This window comes from Oncorhynchus nerka, linkage group LG5, assembly GCF_034236695.1.
Source record: "Oncorhynchus nerka isolate Pitt River linkage group LG5, Oner_Uvic_2.0, whole genome shotgun sequence".
Classification (NCBI taxonomy): Eukaryota; Metazoa; Chordata; class Actinopteri; order Salmoniformes; family Salmonidae; genus Oncorhynchus; species Oncorhynchus nerka.
The window spans coordinates 9,392,367-9,415,083 of record NC_088400.1 but is presented as its reverse complement, the minus strand read 5'-3'; the positions used below and the strand labels follow the sequence as shown (position 1 = coordinate 9,415,083).

Below are 22,717 nucleotides of genomic sequence, written 5' to 3'. Positions count from 1 at the left end.
TTCCTCTATTCAATCTGTGCCAAGTGGTGTGCTGTTAGCACCTGCCAACGCGCACACACGCGCACGCGCACACACACACACACACGCCTACCTTCTCTGGTTTTCCTGGATAATGTCCCTTTGTTCATTGAGGCTGACTTGTAGAGGTAGCCGGAGTGCAGCACGGCCTGCATAATCTCATCATACACACCGGGGTCTGAGAAAACAGGGAGGAATAGACGGGAAAAATAACTGGTTTTGACACTCCCAAGAAAAACATGTTGGGGTCTAGGCAAACAGGACAAAACATTAAGTCGTACTTCAGAAAGAGTCATGAATAAGCCAGAATAAATGCATTTACAAGATGATGCGTTATAAAATGATCAGACGTGCGATGAACGGTTATGAATTGAAATGTAGATTAAGTTTCTAAATAAGTTTTCCCTCCAGTGTTCTAGTTGTGCTGTTTCAACAGAGATACTGTTTCAACAGAGATATCTAGTTGTGCTGTTTCAACAGAGATACTGTTTCAACAGAGATATCTAGTTGTGCTGTTTCAACAGAGATGCTGTTTCAACAGAGATATCTAGTTGTGCTGTTTCAACAGAGATATCTAGTTGTGCTGTTTCAACAGAGATATCTAGTTGTGCTGTTTCAACAGAGATATCTAGTTGTGCTGTTTCAACAGAGATATCTAGTTGTGCTGTTTCAACAGAGATACTGTTTCAACAGAGATACTGTTTCAACAGAGATATCTAGTTGTGCTGTTTCAACAGCGATATCTAGTTGTGCTGTTTCAACAGAGATATCTAGTTGTGCTGTTTCAACAGAGATATTTTACTCTTACAACACTAGAGGTCAACACACAGAGGAAGACCAAACTGTTTCATCACAAAAGCTCTGGGTTCTCTATCAAACCGTGAACCATGCTGTAATGACTTGAAAGCTTTTTCCAGAGAGCTGCTGAGCACACTACATTATACTGCACGGTCGCAAAATAGTCACATAATGCACAAAAAGTCCAGCAGGCAAATAAATCCTGTCCCCGGTCTTACCTGAGGTGCCTTGCGGGAGGGAGTATTCCTGAGACAGATGCTTGTCAGATCCATTAGAGGCAGCGAGGCGGGCTCGGACAGCCTCTGCCTCGGTAAAGATCTGGGTGACTGTCTTCAGCAGGTTCTGCTCGGTCACAGCAGTACACAGAACCTGCAGGGTAGAGAGAGAGAGAGGAGAGACAGAGAGGGAAGCATTAGAGGACATATTAGGGTGACGCAACACACACACACACAGACGTACCACTAAAAGTATCCACAGCCACAGGGAGAGGGACATTCAGCCTATATTCCAAAAAGTCCCCTCTCCATTCAACTGGCTCCCTTTCATCTACTCTCTCTAATTGTTTTAGTTTCAGAGCACATTCCATGTCATTGTTGTTGGGATAAATGTCTGGCTGCATGCCAGCTACAGGCAGCTATAGCCGTAACTTGAACCCTAGTATAGCTTACAGGTACTAAAACTACCACCAATAGCATCTAGTCTAAAATGTGTACCCTTACAGAAAAACATGTGAAATTCATGTGTTTTTTCCCGTAAGGGCAGCCAGCTGTGTGTTTTTACTGAGACAGAGCAGACAGCTGTGTGTTTATACTGAGACAGAGCAGACAGCCGTGTGTTTATACTGAGACTGAGCAGACAGCCCTGTGTTTATACTGAGACTGAGCAGACAGCCCTGTGTTTATACTGAGAGACAGAGCAGACAGCCCTGTGTTTATACTGAGAGACAGAGCAGACAGCCCTGTGTTTATACTGAGAGACAGAGCAGACAGCCCTGTGTTTATACTGAGACAGAGCAGACAGCCCTGTGTTTATACTGAGACAGAGCAGACAGCCGTGTGTTTATACTGAGACAGAGCAGACAGCCGTGTGTTTTTACTGAGACAGAGCAGACAGCCGTGTGTTTTTACTGAAAGACAGAGCAGACAGCCGTGTGTTTTTACTGAGACAGAGCAGACAGCCGTGTGTTTTTACTGAGAGACAGAGCAGACAGCCGTGTGTTTTTACTGAGAGACAGAGCAGCCAGCCGGCTGTTTTTACTGAGACAGAGCAGCCAGCCGAGACAGATAGTAATTTAATTATTATTTCATAACAAACTAGAAATGTTCTCCATTCGTACACCTTGTAGACAAATAATAAGGGTTTATGATAAGAATATAGCCTATACAACACACCACATAGGGGTGGCAGGTAGCCTGGTGGCTAGGAGCGTTGGGCCAGTAACCAGCAGGTAGCCTGGCGGCTAGGAGCGTTGGGCCAGTAACCAGCAGGTAGCCTGGCGGCTAGTAGCGTTGGGCCAGTAACCAGCAGGTAGCCTGGTGGCTAGGAGCGTTGGGCCAGTAACCAGCAGGTAGCCTGGCGGCTAGGAGCGTTGGGCCAGTAACCAGCAGGTAGCCTGGCGGCTAGTAGCGTTGGGCCAGTAACCAGCAGGTAGCCTGGCGGCTAGGAGCGTTGGGCCAGTAACCAGCAGGTAGCCTGGCGGCTAGGAGCGTTGGGCCAGTAACCAGCAGGTAGCCTGGCGGCTAGGAGCGTTGGGTAGCCTGGCGGCTAGGAGCGTTGGGCCAGTAACCAGCAGGTAGCCTGGCGGCTAGGAGCGTTGGGCCAGTAACCAGCAGGTAGCCTGGCGGCTAGGAGCGTTGGGCCAGTAACCAGCAGGTAGCCTGGCGGCTAGGAGCGTTGGGCCAGTAACCAGCAGGTAGCCTGGCGGCTAGGAGCGTTGGGCCAGTAACCAGCAGGTAGCCTGGCGGCTAGGAGCGTTGGGCCAGTAACCAGCAGGTAGCCTGGCGGCTAGGAGCGTTGGGCCAGTAACCAGGAGGTAGCCTGGTGGCTAGGAGCGTTGGGCCAGTAACCAGCAGGTAGCCTGGCGGCTAGGAGCGTTGGGCCAGTAACCAGCAGGTAGCCTGGCGGCTAGGAGCGTTGGGCCAGTAACCAAAAGGTTGCTGGATCAAATCCCTGAGCTGACAAGGTAAAAATCTGTCGTTCTGCCCCTGAGCAAGACAGTTAACCCACTGTTCCTCGGGCGCCGTGGATGTCGATTAAGGCAGCCCCCCCCCCTCTCTGATTCAGAGGGGCTGGATTACATGCAGGAAGACACATTTCAGTTGTACATACAACCGACTAGGTATCCCCCTTTCCCCTCGATCCTCTTATAGCAGCTGAACATTTGAAAGCTAAACAATGGTGTTCCTGTACCTTGAGCAGCTCCTCCTGTGTGTTGAAGTTGGGGTGGGGGTGTCGGTAGCGCCCCTCACGGTACTTATGGATGATAAACTCTCTCCGCTGGTCCGGTGTGGCGTCATGGTGTAACTCGTCAGCTGGAGATAACCTGGCCGCCCAGAACTCATTGGCTCGGTCGTTCCCCAACATTATGAAGAGCTGACGAACACACAAACACATGACAGTTTCCACAACAAAAAAACACACAGAATAATCAGAACTCATGAGGTCCTGACTATATTCAGTCTATCATCGGACTTTCAACTTAAAAATGTCCAAAACATTTCAACTCTGTTCCAATATAATGGATTTGTTGGAGGTGAAAATGGTGAGAAGTCCTTGATACACAACAAAACAAACTCATTTTCAGTCTCCCGGAAAATATATTTTTTGCCACTTAACTAAAATAAACGTGAGCATTTCCCCTGACTTTCTCCCTTTCCTTCTCCCTGAAGAAGCCTTCTCGTTCCTCTCACCTGCACGATCTCATTGCTCCACACGCTGGTGTCCAGTTTCAGGCTCTGTACTTTAGACACCATAGTCCCCAGACCTCTGTGTTGACCTGCAGGGGAAAGGGGACAAAAGACCTCCATAAATCACTCTCCTGGTACGAGACAGTGTTGGTACTGGTACGAGACAGTGTTGGTACGAGACAGTGTTGGTACTGGTACGAGACAGTGTTGGTACTGGTACGAGACAGTGCTGGTACTGGTACGAGACAGTGTTGGTATGAGACAGTGTTGGTACTGGTACGAGACAGTGTTGGTACTGGTACGAGACAGTGTTGGTACGAGACAGTGTTGGTACTGGTACGAGATAGTGTTGGTACTGAGACAGTGTTGTTGGTACTGGTACTGGTACGAGACAGTGTTTGGTACTGGTACGAGACAGTGTTGGTACTGGTACGAGACAGTGTTGGTACTGGTACGAGACAGTGTTGGTACTGGTACGAGACAGTGTTGGTACTGGTACGAGACAGAGTTGGTACGAGACAGTGTTGGTGTTGGTACGAGACAGTGTTGGTACTGGTACGAGACAGTGTTGGTACTGGTACGAGACAGTGTTGGTACTGGTACGAGACAGTGTTGGTACTGGTACGAGACAGTGTTGGTACTGGTACGAGACAGTGTTGGTACTGGTACGAGACAGTGTTGGTAGACAGTGGGTACTGGTACTGTTGGTACAGTGTTGGCGAGACAGTGTTGGTACTGGTACGAGACAGTGTGGTACGAGACAGTGTTGGTACAGACTGTTGGTACAGTGTTGGTACTGGTACGAGACAGTGTTGGTACTGGTACGAGACAGTGTTGGTACGAGACAGTGTTGGTACTGGTACGAGACAGTGTTGGTACTGGTACGAGACAGTGTTGGTACTGGTACGAGACAGTGTTGGTACTGGTACGAGACAGTGTTGGTACTGGTACGAGACAGTGTTGGTACGAGACAGTGTTGGTACTGGTACGAGACAGTGTTGGTACTGGTACGAGACAGAGTTGGTACGAGACAGTGTTGGTACTGGTACGAGACAGTGTTGGTTGGTACGAGACAGTGTTGGTACTGAGACAGTGTTGGTACGAGACAGTGTTGGTACTGGTACGAGACAGTGTTGGTACGAGACAGTGTTGGTACTGGTACGAGACAGTGTTGGTACTGGTACGAGACAGTGTTGGTACTGGTACGAGACAGTGTTGGTACTGGTACGAGACAGTGTTGGTACTGGTACGAGACAGTGTTGGTACTGGTACGAGACAGTGTTGGTACTGGTACGAGACAGTGTTGGTACTGGACAGTGTTGGTACTTGGTGTTGGTACGAGACAGTGTTGGTTGGTACGAGACAGTGTTGGTACTGGTACGAGACAGGTACTGTTGTTGGTACGAGAGACAGTGTTGGTACTGGTTGGTACTGGTAGACAGAAAGACAGTGTTGGTACGTGTTGGTACTGGTAGAGACAGTGTTGGTACGAGACAGTGGAGACAGTGTTGGTACTGGTACGACAGTGTTGGTACTGGTACGAGACAGTGTTGGTACTGGTAGTGTTGGTACAGTGTTGGTACTGGTACGAGACAGTGTTGGTACTGGTACGAGACAGAGTTGGTACGAGACAGTGTTGGTACTGAGACAGTGTTGGTACTGGTACGAGACGAGAAAGACAGTGTTGGTACTGAGAGACAGTGTGTTGGTGGTACAGTGTTGGTACGAGACAGACAGTGTTGGTACTGGTACGAGACAGTGTTGGTACTGTGTGTTGGTACTGGTACGAGACAGTGTTGGTACTGGTACGAGACAGTGTTGGTACTGGTACGAGACAGTGTTGGTACTGGTACGACAGTGTTGGTACTGGTACGAGACAGTGTTGGTACGAGACAGTGTTGGTACGAGACAGTGTTGGTACTGGTACGAGACAGTGTTGGTACTGGTACGAGACAGTGTTGGTACTGGTACGAGACAGTGTTGGTACTGGTACGAGACAGTGTTGGTACTGGTACGAGACAATGTTGGTAACAGGACACTCAGGCGCTGCCTTGCTAGAGAGAACCACGACACAGTGAAATTATGTGTCCATTTGAAAAACATTTCCAGAGCAACATTTCACTTCACCTGGCACAGGTGGGCTTAAACAACACAGGTGGACTTAAACAACACAGGTGGACTTAAACAACACAGGTGGACTTAAACAACACAGGTGGACTTAAACAACACAGGTGGGAATGAAACTGTTGTGGCTCATGACAATGGGCTGATAGACACCTGGCCAATAGCTGCCAATGTCTAAGTTATCTCATCAGTCACACTCACCAGATGGGACCCAAATGCAGCTAGGCCCTCTGGCATCAAACTGAAACCCGCCCCACCTATACTGAAGCCCGCCCCACCTATACAATAGTAGGGGAAACGCTGTCTCACCTGCACAGTTCTTACAGATGACAACACAGAGGTTAATGGAGGCCCAGTCAGGGTTAACTGCTTGGCAGTCAGCACAGAGCTTATTGAACCTGTTGGACCAGATCTTCTCAGCCACCTCGTAGTCAGACAGGGTCTCTGCTATGGACTCCTGTACAGCCTCCATCCAGTCCCTCTTATCCCGCTCAGACTCAGCTGTGAAACTACAGGGACAATCAATCAAAAACTCTTCTGGCTCAATCAATCAAACACAATGGTCTCTGTTGTCAGGGATTCAAAAAAACAACAGTGTAGGAAGTGTATTTAACTAGGAAAGTTAGTTAAGAACAAATTCTTATTTTCAATGACGGCCAAGGAACAGTGGGTTAACTGCCTGTTCAGGGGCAGAATGACAGATTTGTACCTTGTCAGCTCGGGGGTTTGAACTTGCAACCTTCCGGTTACTAGTCCAACGCTCTAACCACTAGGCTACCCTGCCGCCCGATGCTGGGCCAATTGTGCGCCGCCCTATGGGACTCACGGGTGGAAGTCCGGGAGCCCCGAGTAATGATGAACAGAATGTATTTGTTGACAAAACTAGAGAAAAACGGTATATAAGTGTTATTCCCATGTCAGTAAATACGAACCTGAATGTTTTGTAAGGTGTGATGAGGTCAAAGCTCTTTCCTTTGCCGTCTCTGATCGTAGCTCCTCTGGCCTCGATCAGCGTGATTCCAATCCCATTCCTAAAACACTGCTCAGTCTTGTACAGCCAGACCTGCTCTGTGTTGATGGCCACGTAGACTTTTGACTTGGTCCCTTTGAGCTCCAGAGGACCACTCCTCTGACAGTGGCTGCCAGGACCGAAGTGAGGGCGCCCGAACACAAGCTGTTCCTTCACCCTCCCCTGTAGGGTACTGCACCACTGATGTCTCTGCACTGAGAGGGGACAGGTAGAAAGATAATGGTTGGTTTTACAATTTGTATTATTTAAAATTAAATTAAATTTTTAAAAAATGGTACAGAAAAGAGCAGGTATTTACTATGAAATGATATGGTAAAATGGTAATTACACAATGACAATATGTGAAATAATTGTTTGTGTCGTTTGGATTCAAAACCAAGCATCCTTTTGTATCAGTCAGTTACCAATTGTACCAGAAAACTCTTTTGATACCAAATAATTTCCTAATAGATAAATACCAGAGGAATCAGTAGCCTAAAATAAAGTCATAAACAATATGTGTTTACAATGAGATTGTGACAGTAACTGATACCATGTTGATACCATGTTGTCTCTCAGAGACTATTTTTCTCATTTGGGTCATTGGAGTCTCCAGAGAGAAAAGAGGGTTATTGGGTCCAACCTTTGTCCAACAGAGGTTATCACATAGGTTGTTTTCTGCTTCTATAGCTGAATCCCCAATCCTTCACACTTCTTCTAAAGTACGCACTAGGACACTTCTTCTAAAGTACGCACTAGGACACTTCTTCTAAAGTACGCACTAGGACACTTGGATTTAATAACACCTATCCAATGCTTTCAAATCCGCAATGGGAATTTTGGGACAGCTAATGTCTGTAGTTGCTTGTGTGTGAGATTTTAATTGCTTGTTGTTTGTTGTTGTTGTTGTTGTTAAGTGCTTTGTTTACCTTCGTTATCAGCCCGGAAGACAAACGTCCTGTGACTTGTCACTATCTCAAATTTATTGTCTTTGGCCATGCGGGCCATCTGTATCGCAGCCAGAGGAATCACTCCTTTGGGGTACGGGTCCTTGGAGAGAATAGTAAAAGAGGAGAAATACTGGTAAAGAAACAAATATTGTAATGAACAACGCTGATTATCTCAATCTAAATGTGATACAGTCCATCATTCAGGAAAAAAAGGCCTACCTTTTCACTGCCGAAGTACAGCAGATTTTTGCCATCAAACTTCACGTAGCGTTTCTGGAATACATAGTTCCTAGAATGCCAAATAGAAAAATGATCAGACTGTCATACCACTGCTGTAAAAAAAAAAATAAAAATATACGAGTTGAAGTGGGAAGTTTACATACACCTTAGCCAAATACCTTTAAACTCAGTTTTTCATTCCTGACATTTAATCCTAGTTAACATTTCCTGTTTTATGTCAGTTAGGATCAACACTTTATTTTAAGAATGTGAAATGTCAGAATAATAGTAGAGAGAATTATTTATTTCAGCTTTTGTTTTGTTCAAAACATTCCCAGTGGAAGTTTACATTCACTCAATTAGTATTTGGTAGCATTGCCTATAAATTGTTTAACTTGGGTCAAACATTTTGGGTAGCCTTCCTCAAGCTTCCCACAATAAGTTGGGTGAATTGTGTCCCATTCCTCCTGACAGAGCTGGTGTAACTGAGTCAGGTTTGTAGGCCTCCTGACAGAGATGGTGTAACTGAGTCAGGTTTGTAGGCCTCCTGACAGAGATGGTGTAACTGAGTCAGGTTTGTAGGCCTCCTGACAGAGATGGTGTAACTGAGTCAGGTTTGTAGGCCTCCTGACAGAGATGGTGTAACTGAGTCAGGTTTGTAGGCCTCCTTGCTCGCACACTCTTTTTCAGTTCTGCCCACACATTTTCTATAGGCTTGAGGTCAGGGCTTTGTGATGGCCACTCCATTACCTTGACTTTGTTGTCCTTAAGCCATTTTGCCACAACTTTGGAAGTATGCTTGGGGTCATTGTCCATTTGGAAGACCCATTTGCGACCAAGCTTTAACTTCCTGACTGATGCCTTGAGATGTTGCTTCAATATATCCTGCCTCATGATGCCATCTATTTTGTGAAGTGCACCAGTCCCTCCTGCAGCAAAGCACCCCTACAACATGATGCTGCCACCCCCATGATTCACAGTTGGGATGGTGTTCTTCGGCTTGCAAGCCTCCCCCTTTTTCTCCAAACATAACGACGGTCATTATGGCCAAACAGTTCTATTGTTGTTTCATCAGACCAGAGGACATTTCTCCAAAAAGTACAATCTTTGTCCCCATGTGCAGTTGCAAATTAGAGCAGTGGTTTCTCCTTGCTGAGCGGCCTTTCAGGTTATGTCGATATAGGACTTGTTTTACTGTGCATATAGATACTTTTGTACCCCTTCCTTCCAGTATCTTCACAAGGTCCTTTACTGTTGCTCTGGGATTGATTTGCTCTTTTCGCGAAGGAAAAGGAAGGAGAATGCGTCTCCTTCCTGAGCGGTATGACAGCTGCGTGGATCCATGGTGTTTATACTTGCGTACAATTGTTTGTACAGATGAACATACCTTCAGGCGTTTGGAAATTACTGAACCAGACTTGTGGAGGTCTACAATTTTTTTCTAAGGTCTTGGCTGATTTATTTTGAATTTCCCCATGATGTTAAGCAAAGAGGCAGTGAGTTTGAAGGTAGGCCTTGAAATAAATCCACAGGTACACCTCCAATTGCCTCAAATGATGTCAATTAGCCTATCAGAAGCTTCTAAAGCCATGACATCTTTTCTGGAATTTTCCAAGCTGTTTAAAGGCACATTCAACTTAGTGTATGTAAACTTCTGACCCACTGGAATTGTGATACAATGAATTAGAAGTGAAATAAACTGTCTGTAAACAACTGTTGGAAAAATTACTTGTGTCATGCACAAAGGAGATGTCCTAATCGACTTGCCAAAACTATAGTTTAACGAGTGGTTGGAAAACGAGTTTTAATGACTCCAACCTAAGTGTATGTAAACTTCCGACTTCAACTGTACACATAAAATAATAAGCAGAGCTCAGTTGAGATATTAACTGTTTATCATTTAACAAGAAACACAAAAACAGAGAAGCACAGTGGGAAAAGGAAGGGGGAAAAAGACACGAAGCAGAAAGTAGTAACACCCCTGAGTCTATACTTTGTAGAAGCACCATTGCCAGAGATTACAGCTGTGAGTCTTTCTGGGTAACATGCTGACTACACCGGGCATGCGTGCATGTTGATTCTGTCCGCCCACGCGCGATCAGGACACGCATGTTGAGTCTGTCAGGACACGCATGTTGATTCTGTCCGCCCACGCATGTTGATTCTGTCAGGACACGCATGTTGATTCTGTCCGCCCACGCGCGATCAGGACACGCATGTTGATTCTGCGCGATCAGGACACGCATGTTGATTCTGCGCGATCAGGACACGCATGTTGATTCTGCGCGATCACGACACGCATGTTGATTCTGCGCGATCACGACACGCATGTTGATTCTGCGCGATCACGACACGCATGTTGATTCTGCGCGATCACGACACGCATGTTGATTCTGCGCGATCACGACACGCATGTTGATTCTGTCCGCCCACGCGCGATCAGGACACGCATGTTGATTCTGTCCGCCCACGCGCGATCAGGACACGCATGTTGATTCTGTCCGCCCACGCGCGATCAGGACACGCGATCAGGATCACGCATGTTGATTCTGTCCGCCCACGCGCGATCAGGACACGCATGTTGATTCTGTCCGCCCACGCGCGATCAGGACACGCATGTTGATTCTGTCCGCCCACGCGCGATCAGGACACGCATGTTGATTCTGCGCGATCAGGACACGCATGTTGATTCTGTCCGCCCACGCGCGATCAGGACACGCATGTTGATTCTGTCCGCCCACGCGCGATCAGGACACGCATGTTGATTCTGTCCGCCCACGCGCGATCAGGACACGCATGTTGATTCTGTCCGCCCACGCGCGATCAGGACACGCATGTTGATTCTGTCCGCCCACGCGCGATCAGGACACGCATGTTGATTCTGTCCGCCCACGCGCGATCAGGACACGCATGTTGATTCTGTCCGCCCACGCGCGATCAGGACACGCATGTTGATTCTGTCCGCCCACGCGCGATCAGGACACGCATGTTGATTCTGTCCGCCCACGCGCGATCAGGACACGCATGTTGATTCTGTCCGCCCACGCGCGATCAGGACACGCATGTTGATTCTGTCCGCCCACGCGCGATCAGGACACGCATGTTGATTCTGTCCGCCCACGCGCGATCAGGACACGCATGTTGATTCTGTCCGCCCACGCGCGATCAGGACACGCATGTTGATTCTGTCAAAACAAACTCTGAACCAACTATATTAATTTGGGGACAGGACTAAAAGCATTAAACATTCATGCCAATTTAGCTAGCTAGCTTGCTTGCTTGCTTGCTGTTGCTAGCTAATTTGTCCTGGGATATAAACATTGGGTTGTTATTTCACCTGAAATGCACAAGGTCCTCTACTAATGAATTCACAGATAAAAAGGTCAACCTTGTTTGTTTGTCATCTCTCCTCCTTCATGATTCTTCTTGTTCAGCCTTTATATGGCGGTTGGCAACCAACATTAAAAGGTGCTTTACCACCACCAACTGGAATGGAGTGTACACCTCAGTTCACCTTTCAATCACCCACATGGGTATATGCTCCTAAAAACCAATGAGGAGGTTGGAGAAATGGTACTTGCAGTGCGTCAAGCATCACTAATAGAACCAAGTCCTATTTTTTAGCACCTGGTTATGCAGACACTCGTTGACGTGGGTGAGCAGTGTGGATGATTTAATAACATGTGTAAATGTATCGTGCAGCGCTCGCACACTTAACGTGAGCTGTGTGGTCGGCATGTAAGATCTTTGCACACCTGGATTGTACAATATTTGCACACTATTCTTTTTAAAAAATTCTTCAATCTCTGTCAAGCTGGTTGTTGATCATTGCTAGACAGACATTTTCAAGTCTTGCCATAGATTTTCAAGACTATTTAAGTCATAACTGTAACTAGGGCACTCAGGAACATGCAATGTTGTCTTGGTAAACAACTCCAGTGTATATTTGGCCTTGTGTTTTAAGTTATTGTCCTGCTGAAAGGTGAATTTGTCTCCCAGTGTCTGTTAGAAAGCAAACAACCAGGTTTGGCTCTGGGATTTTGCTTAGCTCTATACTGTTTCTTTATTCATCCTGAAAAACTCCCTAGTCCTTGCCGATGCAAGCATATCCATAACGTAATGCAGCCACCACTAAACTTGAAAATATGAAGATTGGTACTCAGTGATGTGTTGTTGGTGTAGGATTTGCCCCAAACATAACACTTTGTATTCAGGACATAAGTAAAAATGTGTAATTTAAAAAAAACTTTAAGTGCCTTATTGCAAACAGGATACTTATTTTGGAATATTTTTATTCTTTAAAGGATTCCTTCTTTTCACTATCATTTAGGTTAGTATTGTGGAGTGACTACAATGTTGTTGATTCATCCTCAGTTTTCTCCTATCACAGCCATTAAACTCTGTAAATGTCACCATTGGCCTCATGGTGAAATCCCTTGAGCAGTTTCCTTCCTCTCCGGCAACTGAGTTAGGAAGGACGCCTGTATCTTTGTAGTGACTGGGTGTATTGATACATCATCCAAAGTGTAATTAATAACTTCACCATGCTCAAAAGGGATATCTTTTTTATTTTGAGCCATCTACCAATAGGTGCCCTTCTTAGCGAGGCATGGAAAATCTCCCTGGTTTTTTGGTTGAATCTGTGTTTGAAATTCATCGCTCAACTGAGGGACCTTACAGATAATAGTATGTGGTGTAAAGCGATGAGGTAGTCATTCAAATCATGGTAAACACTATTATTGCACACAGAGTGAGTCCATGCAACTTATTATGTGACTTGTTAAGCACATTTTTACTCCTGAACTTATTTAGGCTTGCCATAACAAAGGGGTTGAATACTTATTGACTCAAGACATTTCAGCTTCTCGTTTTTAAGTAAAAAAGTAAACATTTCTAAAAACACAATTCCACTTTGACACGATGAGGTATTGGGTGTAGGCCAGTGACACAAAATCTCAATTTAAATACATTTTAAATTCAGTCTGTAACACAACAAAATGTGGAAAAATGTAAAGGCGTGTGAGCAACTTTCCCTCTAAACTGGGACTGCCGCACAGAAGAAATATTTGCCTTGCAGAGAGAAACACCAGATTAAACTTCCTTCAACTTTCTAGAGTTATCCTCATTAGTTAAGACTATACATGTTCAGTCACCTCCTTGTCTGAAGGACAAGTGGATAAACAGGTTAATGTCAAGCCCTGCATGTTGATTTCAAAAGTCTGATGGAATGTAGACCTACATTAAACACCACACATTGCTGCTCCTGTAGTCTGAATGGTAGAACAGCTAATTCCATGTTAAAATGTTATGGGATGCATTTTCTCCATTGTTTTTGATGGCCTACATTATAATCAAATAGCCACAGTGACCACCTGACCACTGTTAACACTAACTTAAAGTGGTACAGCCTCAGTGTTCACAGTAAACGTGCGCCGGAAGTTGCACAGAATTGTCATTAACATTCAAGATTGTGCTCAGCAGACCAGAAATGTGCTCAGCAGACCAGAAATGTGCTCAGCAGACCAGAAATGTGCTCAGCGATGATTTTAGTTTTTTTAAGCGAACATCAGTTGAGAATACTTTCTGAAGGTATATTATATATATATATATATATATATTTATTATATATGCATATGAACTTTCTAGCAAGAAACACAAGAAGACTGGAGAAACACAGTGGGGAAGAAGAAGTGAGAGACACACCGGTTTGAGAGGACGAGGCAGAGACAGTTCCTCAGAAGGGAGGAGAAGACGGAGGAAGGCAAGGAGGACCAGGACCAGGCATACCCTTGTGGTGATAGCTTATCCAGCCAGCCACAGATGATGGGTTCAGTCTGCTCAGAGAGAGAGGTGTAGCTGGCGTAGGGGGATATCGTCTGGTCCTCATCGGGCTCCGAGGGGTACAGGTTGGGGGGTAAGGAGAGGCAGAGAGGGGGTGGTGGTGCCTCTCCTACTGTGCTGTAGCCCTGGGACTCACTGTGGAGGGCGTGGGACAGACGTTTGGCCCAGGAGAGTTTGGGTGTCCTGCATTGTAAAAACAGTCTCTGTAACTGATTGATGCATTTGTAATAATCTTGACTCCAGCCGCTTTAGGTTTCTCTAGTGTGAGAATACGGCATGTTTAAAATTGGCAAGCCAGTAGCCTTATCCACTCCTCTAGACACAATAATCTTACCCATGATCCTCTCCGTGTTTCTCTTCCACCGCTCTTGTCATTCCAGTCTTTCCTTCACATCTGGTCCTTTCCGCCTTTGAGAACACATTCATCAATGTCAGGAGAGCCATAGTGACCACAAACACAATATAACTCTGATGGGTTCTTGTAACCTGATAACAGACCCAGGTCCCAAATGGCACCCTATTCTCTATAAGGCACCATATTCAGCACCCTATTCTCTATATAGTGCACTACTAGGGGCCCATAGTGCCATTTCAGACACCATTTGATGTTTCCTGGAAAGCCTATAGGGTTCTGGTCTTAAAGTAGTGCACTACATAGGGAATAGGGTGCCATTTGGTACGCATGCTCAAGAGGCCCAGTCTCACCTCAGAGTGCTGCAGTGGTCGTCTGGTCTGGAAGACCGTTTCACAGTAAGGACTGATCTCCTCCTCTGGGTCCTCCACTGTGGTGGAGGAAGAAATGACATATTATAAGCTTTGTTATAAGTCAATGCATGCCTATAGTATAGAAAACAGTGTAGTGTAGAAAACCAGTCCCTCTCCTGAACACTAACTCACGCCCCTCTAACTCTGGAAACAAATAGCCTACCTGCCCCCTCAACTCTGCCTGACCCTCTGACCCTGCAGAGGCAGGGGATTGGTCCCCATTGGAGAGCTCCAATTACATGCTACACACAGTGACCTCTGATTGGGACGTTTGACCGCCCATTCCCCACCTTTGACCCTGCCCACCTGCATCTCCTCAGGGCATCTGTCCAATAGGCAGGTGGGACCGGAACAAGTATAAAAGCAGTGTCCAGCCCAGTCTGGGCTCAGTCTTCAACAAGCAGTGGCAGAGTGAGGAGCATAAACCTCTGTCAGGCACATCAACAGCTGGGCCACAAAGCCATGGACCATTTCTCCTGCAGCCCTGAACTCTCCCATCACACCCTGAACTCTCCCAGCACCACCGACCAACAAAACGAGCACTAAAACTATCATTAAAACACTTCCACAGGTCCACTTCCTGTTTGCAGTGTGTGTGTGTGTGCCGGTCTTGTGTGTGGCCATAAAAGTGTGACTTGTGTCCCTGTCTCCTACTGGTCATTTCCGTCCGCTTACCAGGACGCCTTGACAGTTATATCTAAACCAGCATCTCTATTGAAGACCAGCATGCTCTTTTTCAACCAGCTGTAAAGAATTTAAACTGGATACTAAAGTTTAAGCGAAAAGTAAAGTTTGAGCGATGCAAAGTGTTACCAATTTCTTCAATGACCTTGATTTTTTTTTAAAACAGGTCAAGGGTCATTTATAGGGCTAAACGGTACACAGTTATAAGGTCTAACTAAACCAGCTGTCAGGTTACTTTCAGAAAGTGATGGGTACACTTACCTCCAAGGGACGATTCACGAGAGTTGTTATTTAAAGTGCTGCAGACACACAACACAAAACATTAGATACACAAAACAATACTCTTTCGACGTAGGCCTACATTTCTACCTTATAGGAAAATGATATTGAAGTCAGACGTTGACCTACCCATTTCCTTCAGGAGAGGTGTGGATCTCTGGCCGTGGTGGTGTTTGAGGAGCGTTGCAGGGAATCCGTCCACTACTAGCTGCCGTGCCAGGTTTAGTGCCACAGTAGATCTCATTGGAGACCATCTCCATCGGGGAGCCGGGAGGGGAAGTAGCCAGAGAGGGGAATCCAGTGTTATCATAGGAGGATGAGGGAGGTGGGGTTGTCATGCACTGGTCCTGGTTTTGTTCAGTCCTTCCACCAGATGACGGTGGTGTGGATGTAGGTCCCCTAAACATGGCTGGAGGGGTACCTCGGTTCAGCCGAGGGGGAACAGGGGGCTGGGGACCTCCAGAGTCTGAGGAGTTACTCAGCCTCCTCTCTCTCAGGCTTAGGCTGTGTCTCAGGGTAGGGGTAGGGGCAGGGTTAGGGGCAGGGTTAGGGGTAGGCCCCACCATCACTGTGTCAGTGTTAAATTCACCTGAAGCCAAACCTTCCAATATGGTGAAACAGAGAGATTCCTGAGACGGTTTCCTGGTTAGGGTCAGAACATGAGGATCTGGTGATGTCGGTGGTATGGGACAGGAGAGAAACCGGGCGGGTTCTGTTTTGTGTCTGTAAAACACTGTTCTAGGTTTTGGAACCGGTTTTATGACAACATTCCCATTGTACTGTTGCTGTTCTGACCTGGAGTTCATCAACATGGATGGAATGTTAGGAACAGAATTATTCCGGAACGCTTCAAACGGAATGGCCCCAGTTCCGCCCCCTTGGTCAGACCTCGGCCCTCCTGATTGGATGGGTGTGGAATTAATGTCAGACTCAGACTGACAACGGTCCAATAAGGGCTCCAAGGGCTCTGATGTCAACTGATTCTGATTGGTAGCCCTGTGAATGTGCTGGACAAGCCTCAGTATTCTCTTCCTGTGTCCGGTGGCAGTTACACCCAGCTGGATAAGAGCTCCATTGTCTAGGTGGCTGAGGTCCCTGGCCAAGAGGAAGCCAGACTGGCGGAAGGTCTTCAGGTATCGCTCCAGGTGGATCTCAGCCAACAGGGTCTCAACGTCCGTGTTTCCATCTATTGTTGCCATAACAACGTACATACATGGGCTTGGAGGGGGCCTTCAGCTGCTGTGGTCAAGACGACGGCCATCATGGATCTACACAGGGAGACTCCAATCCATCTGAAATGGAACACATTATTAAGAACTAGATAATAATATAATTCATGTTGAGTTAGTGTTCCATCTGGTCCATTGGTCTGATAAGAGAACTAAATTCACTTACATCCCCTTACTATAAATCAAATGAAAGTGTATTCGTCACGTGCACAGGATATAGCGTGTGTAATCGGTACAGTCAAATGCTTACAGAGTAACACCGTAAACGCTGAACACGTAACATGCAGAGTAAACACTGTAAACACTGTTAGACTCTAGCTTGAAATGTACTGATTCATGTTACCCTACAAGAACTCAATTAATTTACATGTAAACGGAATGTACAGTGGGGCAAAAAAGTATTTAGTCAGCCACCAATTGTGCAAGTTCTCCCACTTAAAAAGATGAGAGGCCTGTAATTTTCATCATAGGTACACTTCAACTATGACAGACAAAATGAGAAGAAAGAAAATCCAGAAAATCACATTGTAGGATTTTTAATGAATTTATTTGCAAATTATGGTGGAAAAAAAGTATTTGGTCAAGATTTCTGGCACTCACAGACCTGTAACTTCTATGGGGTTGAGATCTGGAGACTGGCTAGGCCACTCCAGGACCTTGAAATGCTTCTTACGAAGCCACTCCTTCGTTGCCCGGGCGGTGTGTTTGGTATCATTGTCATGCTGAAAGACCCAGCCACGTTTCATCTTCAATGCCCTTGCTGATGGAAGGAGGTTTTCACTCAAAATCTCACGGTACACGGCCCCATTCATTCTTTTCTTTACACGGATCAGTCGTCCTGGTCCCTTTGCAGAAAAACAGCCCCAAAGCATGATGTTTCCACCCCCATGCTTCACAGTAGGTATGGTGTTCTTTGGATGCAACTCAGCATTCTTTGTCCTCCAAACACGACGAGTTGAGTTCTTACCAAAAAGTTATATTTTGGTTTCATCTGACCATATGACATTCTCCCAATCTTCTTCAGGATCATCCAAATGCTCTCTAGCAAACTTCAGACGGGCCTGGACATGTACTGGTTTAAGCAGGGGGACACGTCTGGTACTGCAGGATTTGAGTCCCTGGCGGCATAGTGTGTTACTGATGGTAGGCTTTGTTACTTTGGTCCCAGCTCTCTGCAGGTCATTCACTAGGTCCCCCGTGTGGTTCTGGGATTTTTGCTCACCGTTCTTGTGATCATATTGACCCCAAGGGGTGAGATCTTGCGGGAGATTATCAGTGGCGTTGTATGTCTTCCATTTCCTAATAATTGCTCCCACAGTTGATTTCTTCAAACCAAGCTGCTTACCTATTGCAGATTCAGTCTTCCCAGCCTGGTACAGGTCTACAATTTTGTTTCTGGTGTCCTTTGACAGCTCTTTGGTCTTGGCCATGGTGGAGTTTGGAGTGTGACTGTTTGATGTTGTGGACAGGTGTCTTTTATACTGATAACAAGTTCAAACAGGTGCCATTAATACAGGTAACGAGTGGAGGACAGAGGAACCTCTTAAAGAAGAAGTTACAGGTCTGTGAGAGCCAGAAATCTTGCTTATTTGTAGGTGACCAAATACTTATTTTCCACCATAATTTACAAATAAATTCATAAAAAATCCTACAATGTGATATTCTGGATTTTTTTTCTCATTTTGTCTGTCATAGTTGAAGTGTACCTATGATGAAAATGACAGGCCTCTCATCTTTTTAAGTGGGAGAACTTGCACAATTGGTGGCTGACTAAATACTTTTTTTGCCCCACTGTACGTGTTGGGGTCAATGAGGGGTAGATGGGAACTAGGAATATGGAACGTTCCGAAGAGCAGAAGCTTCATATTCTGCTCCATGTTTCTGAGGAGAGAGGTGAAAGGCAATAGTTCGTCTCTGATAAGGCAGGCCGGCTGCGGAACTGAGGAGGAGTGCGTCTCGAGGTTACATCAACAGATGAAGTGAGAAGAAACCTCTGGGGAGGGGGGCCAGAGAGGCCCACCACAATGTCTCTCCTACTGTAGTACTCTCCCACACATACAGGCCACGCCCACAACGGTTACAGTAACAGGGCTGTGACTACACCAGCGAGAGGAACCAATTCCTACCTAGCAACAGAGATGTATTGGTTGTCTAGATGTGTAAAGGAGTTGACTCCGCCCAGTAGAGGGTATAAATACATGCGTGTCATCTTGTCTTTTGTCTTTGCAGCTATATGACCCAGTGGGTGAATAAAATTGATTTGAGATTTTTTCTAGTTTGTTCAGAACCTAACAATACTGAACATGTAACATGCAGAGTAACACAGTAGACATAACTGAACTGTTATTAATAGCATGTTAACTTCCAGCAGTGTGTGTGTGTGTGTATATATATATATGGCTATATTGATCACATTTGGTTTATTGACACATGTATGACCACTTGGTATGTAGAGACACCATCAGACCAGGGAAGGAAGAAGCAGGCGGGGGGGATACGACACCATCAGACCAGGGGGATACGACAGCATCAGACCAGGGGGATACGACAGCATCAGACCAGGGGGATACGACAGCATCAGACCAGGGGGATACGACAGCATCAGACCAGGGGGATACGACAGCATCAGACCAGGGGGATACGACAGCATCAGACCAGGGGGATACGACACCATCAGACCAGGGGGAAACGACACCATCAGACCAGGGGGATACGACACCATCAGACCAGGGGGATACGACACCATCAGACCAGGGGGATACGACACCATCAAACCAGGGAAGGAAGAAGAATGCAATAGGTTCATAGACAGAACACAGAGACATGAGAGAAATCGAATAAGGTAACAAAATGTGAAAACTGCAATTATTTGATGAATTCTGAATTCTATTGAAGGTGTGTACCATTTAATTGACGACAAGGCACCATTTCAAGTGTGTTTTTATTCTACATGAATTCAATAATAAGTTATACAAATGAATGGAGAAATAGAGTATCCAGGGATACAACAGACTGCAGCTAGGGAGAGGTATGTCAGGGTTTGGGGCTCTTTGAAAGCCTTGGTAGAAACACTTCCTGAGAAAGCTTGGAATGCGTTAAGTTTTAATGTCTACTTTTCCCTGGCTGGTGTGTGTGTTAGATCTGGGTTCAAATACTATTTGAAATCGTTCAAATACCTTGACCATTTGCTCTAGCCTGCCTGGAGTCCCATAATGGGTTTGCAGTTATGGGACTATTCTATTGGTTTATTACACTAAACATGCTCAATCAAGCAAAGATAAAGTATTTGCAAAGATTTAAAATATTTGGACCCAGGTTTGGAGTGGGTGTCCCTGTGGGTGACTCAGCTTGAGAACCCAGTCAGAACTAAAGAGAATATCAAGGCTGACTGAGGCAGTTTGCCAGCCTCGTGAGGGGGAGGCACACAGCACAACACATCACACACATTCTAATAGGAGTTTAAGATAGATAATAGTATTTTAATGAAACCCTTGGACAGATTAAGACAGATCCGTATTTAATTAGTTATGGGCACCAGATCAGAATGTAAAGTCTTCCTACAGAACTACAGTTTGCTGTAGGAACTCTTTGAACTAAAGTGTAGTTCTACTTTAACAAGTAGAGTACAGTCCGATGGCAGCCATAGACGTATCATTTACACAGTACTGAGCCAAGCAGTGCCAAGCAGAGCTGTACTCGGCTGGCCATGTTATGCATCCAGTCAGGTTTGGGTTTGACACAATAGTGTGAAAAAGGGTGATATCTAACCCTTAAACAGTGAGGAAGGAGAACTAGTCCTTCAGCATGTAGGAAGGCCGCAGGGGAATGGGAGGAAAGCTGCTGAAATGGGTCTGAGTCACGTCCTTCTCTTCCTCGGTCTCCACTCTGTAGGTTAACCTTTGCCTCCAGCCCACTGATACACACAGAGAAACACAGGACTCCGGTTGTGTGCTGAGAGCAGACCTGGGTTCAAATACTATTTGAAATCTTTTAACTACGTTGAGCATTTTCTCTAGCCTGCTTCGAGAACCAGATGGACAGAGTTTACAGTTTTGGGACTGTTTTCCTGGTCCATTTAGCCAGTCAATCTCAATCAAGTACAGATGAAGTATTTCAATTTTTTTTTTTTTTAAATAGTATTTGAACCCAGGTCTGGTGCTGAGCGCAGAGAGGCAGGAAACCTATGAAAAGGACTGATAACATGTGACCTGAGGGCGGGAGGGAGATGGGTGAGAGGATATTGTCCCTCCCATCCCACGGCAACATGCCTGCTGTTCCAGAACTGAAGTGGGCAGCCTGACATCATTATTAACATGCAGTAGATGCTATCTATCAATTTCACCAGATGAAAACTACTGCACCTCATTAAAACTACCAACAAAATGGATGTGTGACATACCAATGTAACACCAAGACCACAACTTCTGCTTTGGTTGTTGAATGCAAGTCATAACAGAGGAAGTGATGCGTTGAATGCTGTCTGGTTGAGCTGCAGGCGCACAGCTAGAACACCCATGCATACCCCACAAGACATGCCACAAGAGGTCTCTCTTCGGAGGCACACAGTACTACACAGAACTCTATTCCACATCAAGTAAAATAGCAAGTTGTAAGATTAGATAAAACAAATAACAAAAAAGGATAAAAAAAATACACCTTATGGAACAGCGGGGACTGTGAAGAGACACACACACAGGTCCATACATACACACATGTATTTAGTACTGTAGATATGTGGTGGTGGAGTAGGGGCCTGAGGGAGCACAGTGTGTTGTAAAATCTGTGAATGTATTGTTATGTTTTTAAAACTGTATGAACTGCCTTCATTTTATTTCTTTATTTACTCCTTTTATTCTTTGTCCCCAACGCTCTAGGCGACCAGTTTTGATAGCCTTAAGCCGTACCCTCATACTACTCCTCCTCTGTTCCGTGGGTGATGTGGAGGTAAACCCAGGCACCCTCATTTGTTGACTTCTGTGATCAAAAAAGCCTTGGTTTCATGCATGTTAACATCAGAAGCCTCCTCCCTAAGTTTTATTTACTCACTGCTTTAGCACACTCCGCCAACCCTGATGTCCTTGCCGTGTCTGAATCCTGGTTTAGGAAGGCCACCAACAATTCTGAGATTTCCATACCCAGCTATAACATTTTCCATCAAGATAGAACTGCCAAAGGGGGAGGAGTTGCAGTCTACTGCAGAGATAGCCTGCAAAGTAATGTCATACTTTCCAGGTCCATACCCAAACAATTCGAACTACTAATTTTAAAAATGTCTCTCTCCAGAAATAAGTCTCTCACTGTTGCCGCCTGCTACCGACCCCCCTCAGCTCCCAGCTGTGCCCTGGACACCATTTGTGAATTGATTGCCCCCCATCTAGCTTCAGAGTTTGTTCTGTTAGGTGACCGAAACTGGGATATGCTTAACACCCCGGCAGTCCTACAATCTAAGCTAGATGCCCTCAATCTCACACAAATCATCAAGGAACCCACCAGGTACAACCCTAAATCTGTAAACAAGGGCACCCTCATAGACGTTATCCTGACCAACTGGCCCTCCAAATACACCTCCACTGTCTTCAACCAGGATCTCAGCGATCACTGCCTCATTGCCTGTATCCGCTACGGAGCCGCAGTCAAACGACCACCCCTCATCACTCTCAAACACTCCCTAAAACACTTCTGCGAGCAGGCCTTTCTAATCGACCTGGCCCGGGTATCCTGGAAGGATATTGACCTCATCCCGTCAGTTGAGGATGCCTGGTCATTCTTTAAAGTAACTTCCTCACCATCTTAGATAAGCATGCTCCGTTCATAAAATGCAGAACTAAGAACAGATACAGCCCTTGGTTCACTCCAGACCTGACTGCCCTCGACCAGCACAAAAACATCCTGTGG

At 45.9% G+C, this 22,717-nt stretch overlaps 1 protein-coding gene across 1 annotated transcript in view; it reads right to left on the bottom strand.

Moving 5' to 3' along the window:
* The window catches only part of LOC115121950 (arf-GAP with Rho-GAP domain, ANK repeat and PH domain-containing protein 3-like), a 58,276-nt gene that overhangs the window by 22,512 nt on the left and 13,047 nt on the right, over nt 1–22,717 (bottom strand). Inside the window, exons 2-14 of the mRNA XM_029651098.2 lie at nt 15,723–16,885; nt 15,576–15,613; nt 14,571–14,647; nt 14,200–14,273; nt 13,812–14,048; nt 8,025–8,094; nt 7,785–7,905; nt 6,779–7,070; nt 6,156–6,355; nt 3,726–3,811; nt 3,226–3,408; nt 1,035–1,185; nt 92–196 (exon numbers count right to left, since the gene is read on the bottom strand). Of these exons, the coding sequence (XP_029506958.2) occupies nt 92–196; nt 1,035–1,185; nt 3,226–3,408; nt 3,726–3,811; nt 6,156–6,355; nt 6,779–7,070; nt 7,785–7,905; nt 8,025–8,094; nt 13,812–14,048; nt 14,200–14,273; nt 14,571–14,647; nt 15,576–15,613; nt 15,723–16,804 (2,716 nt within the window). The 5' untranslated portion in view covers nt 16,805–16,885. The remainder of the gene's footprint in view (nt 1–91; nt 197–1,034; nt 1,186–3,225; nt 3,409–3,725; nt 3,812–6,155; nt 6,356–6,778; nt 7,071–7,784; nt 7,906–8,024; nt 8,095–13,811; nt 14,049–14,199; nt 14,274–14,570; nt 14,648–15,575; nt 15,614–15,722; nt 16,886–22,717) is intronic.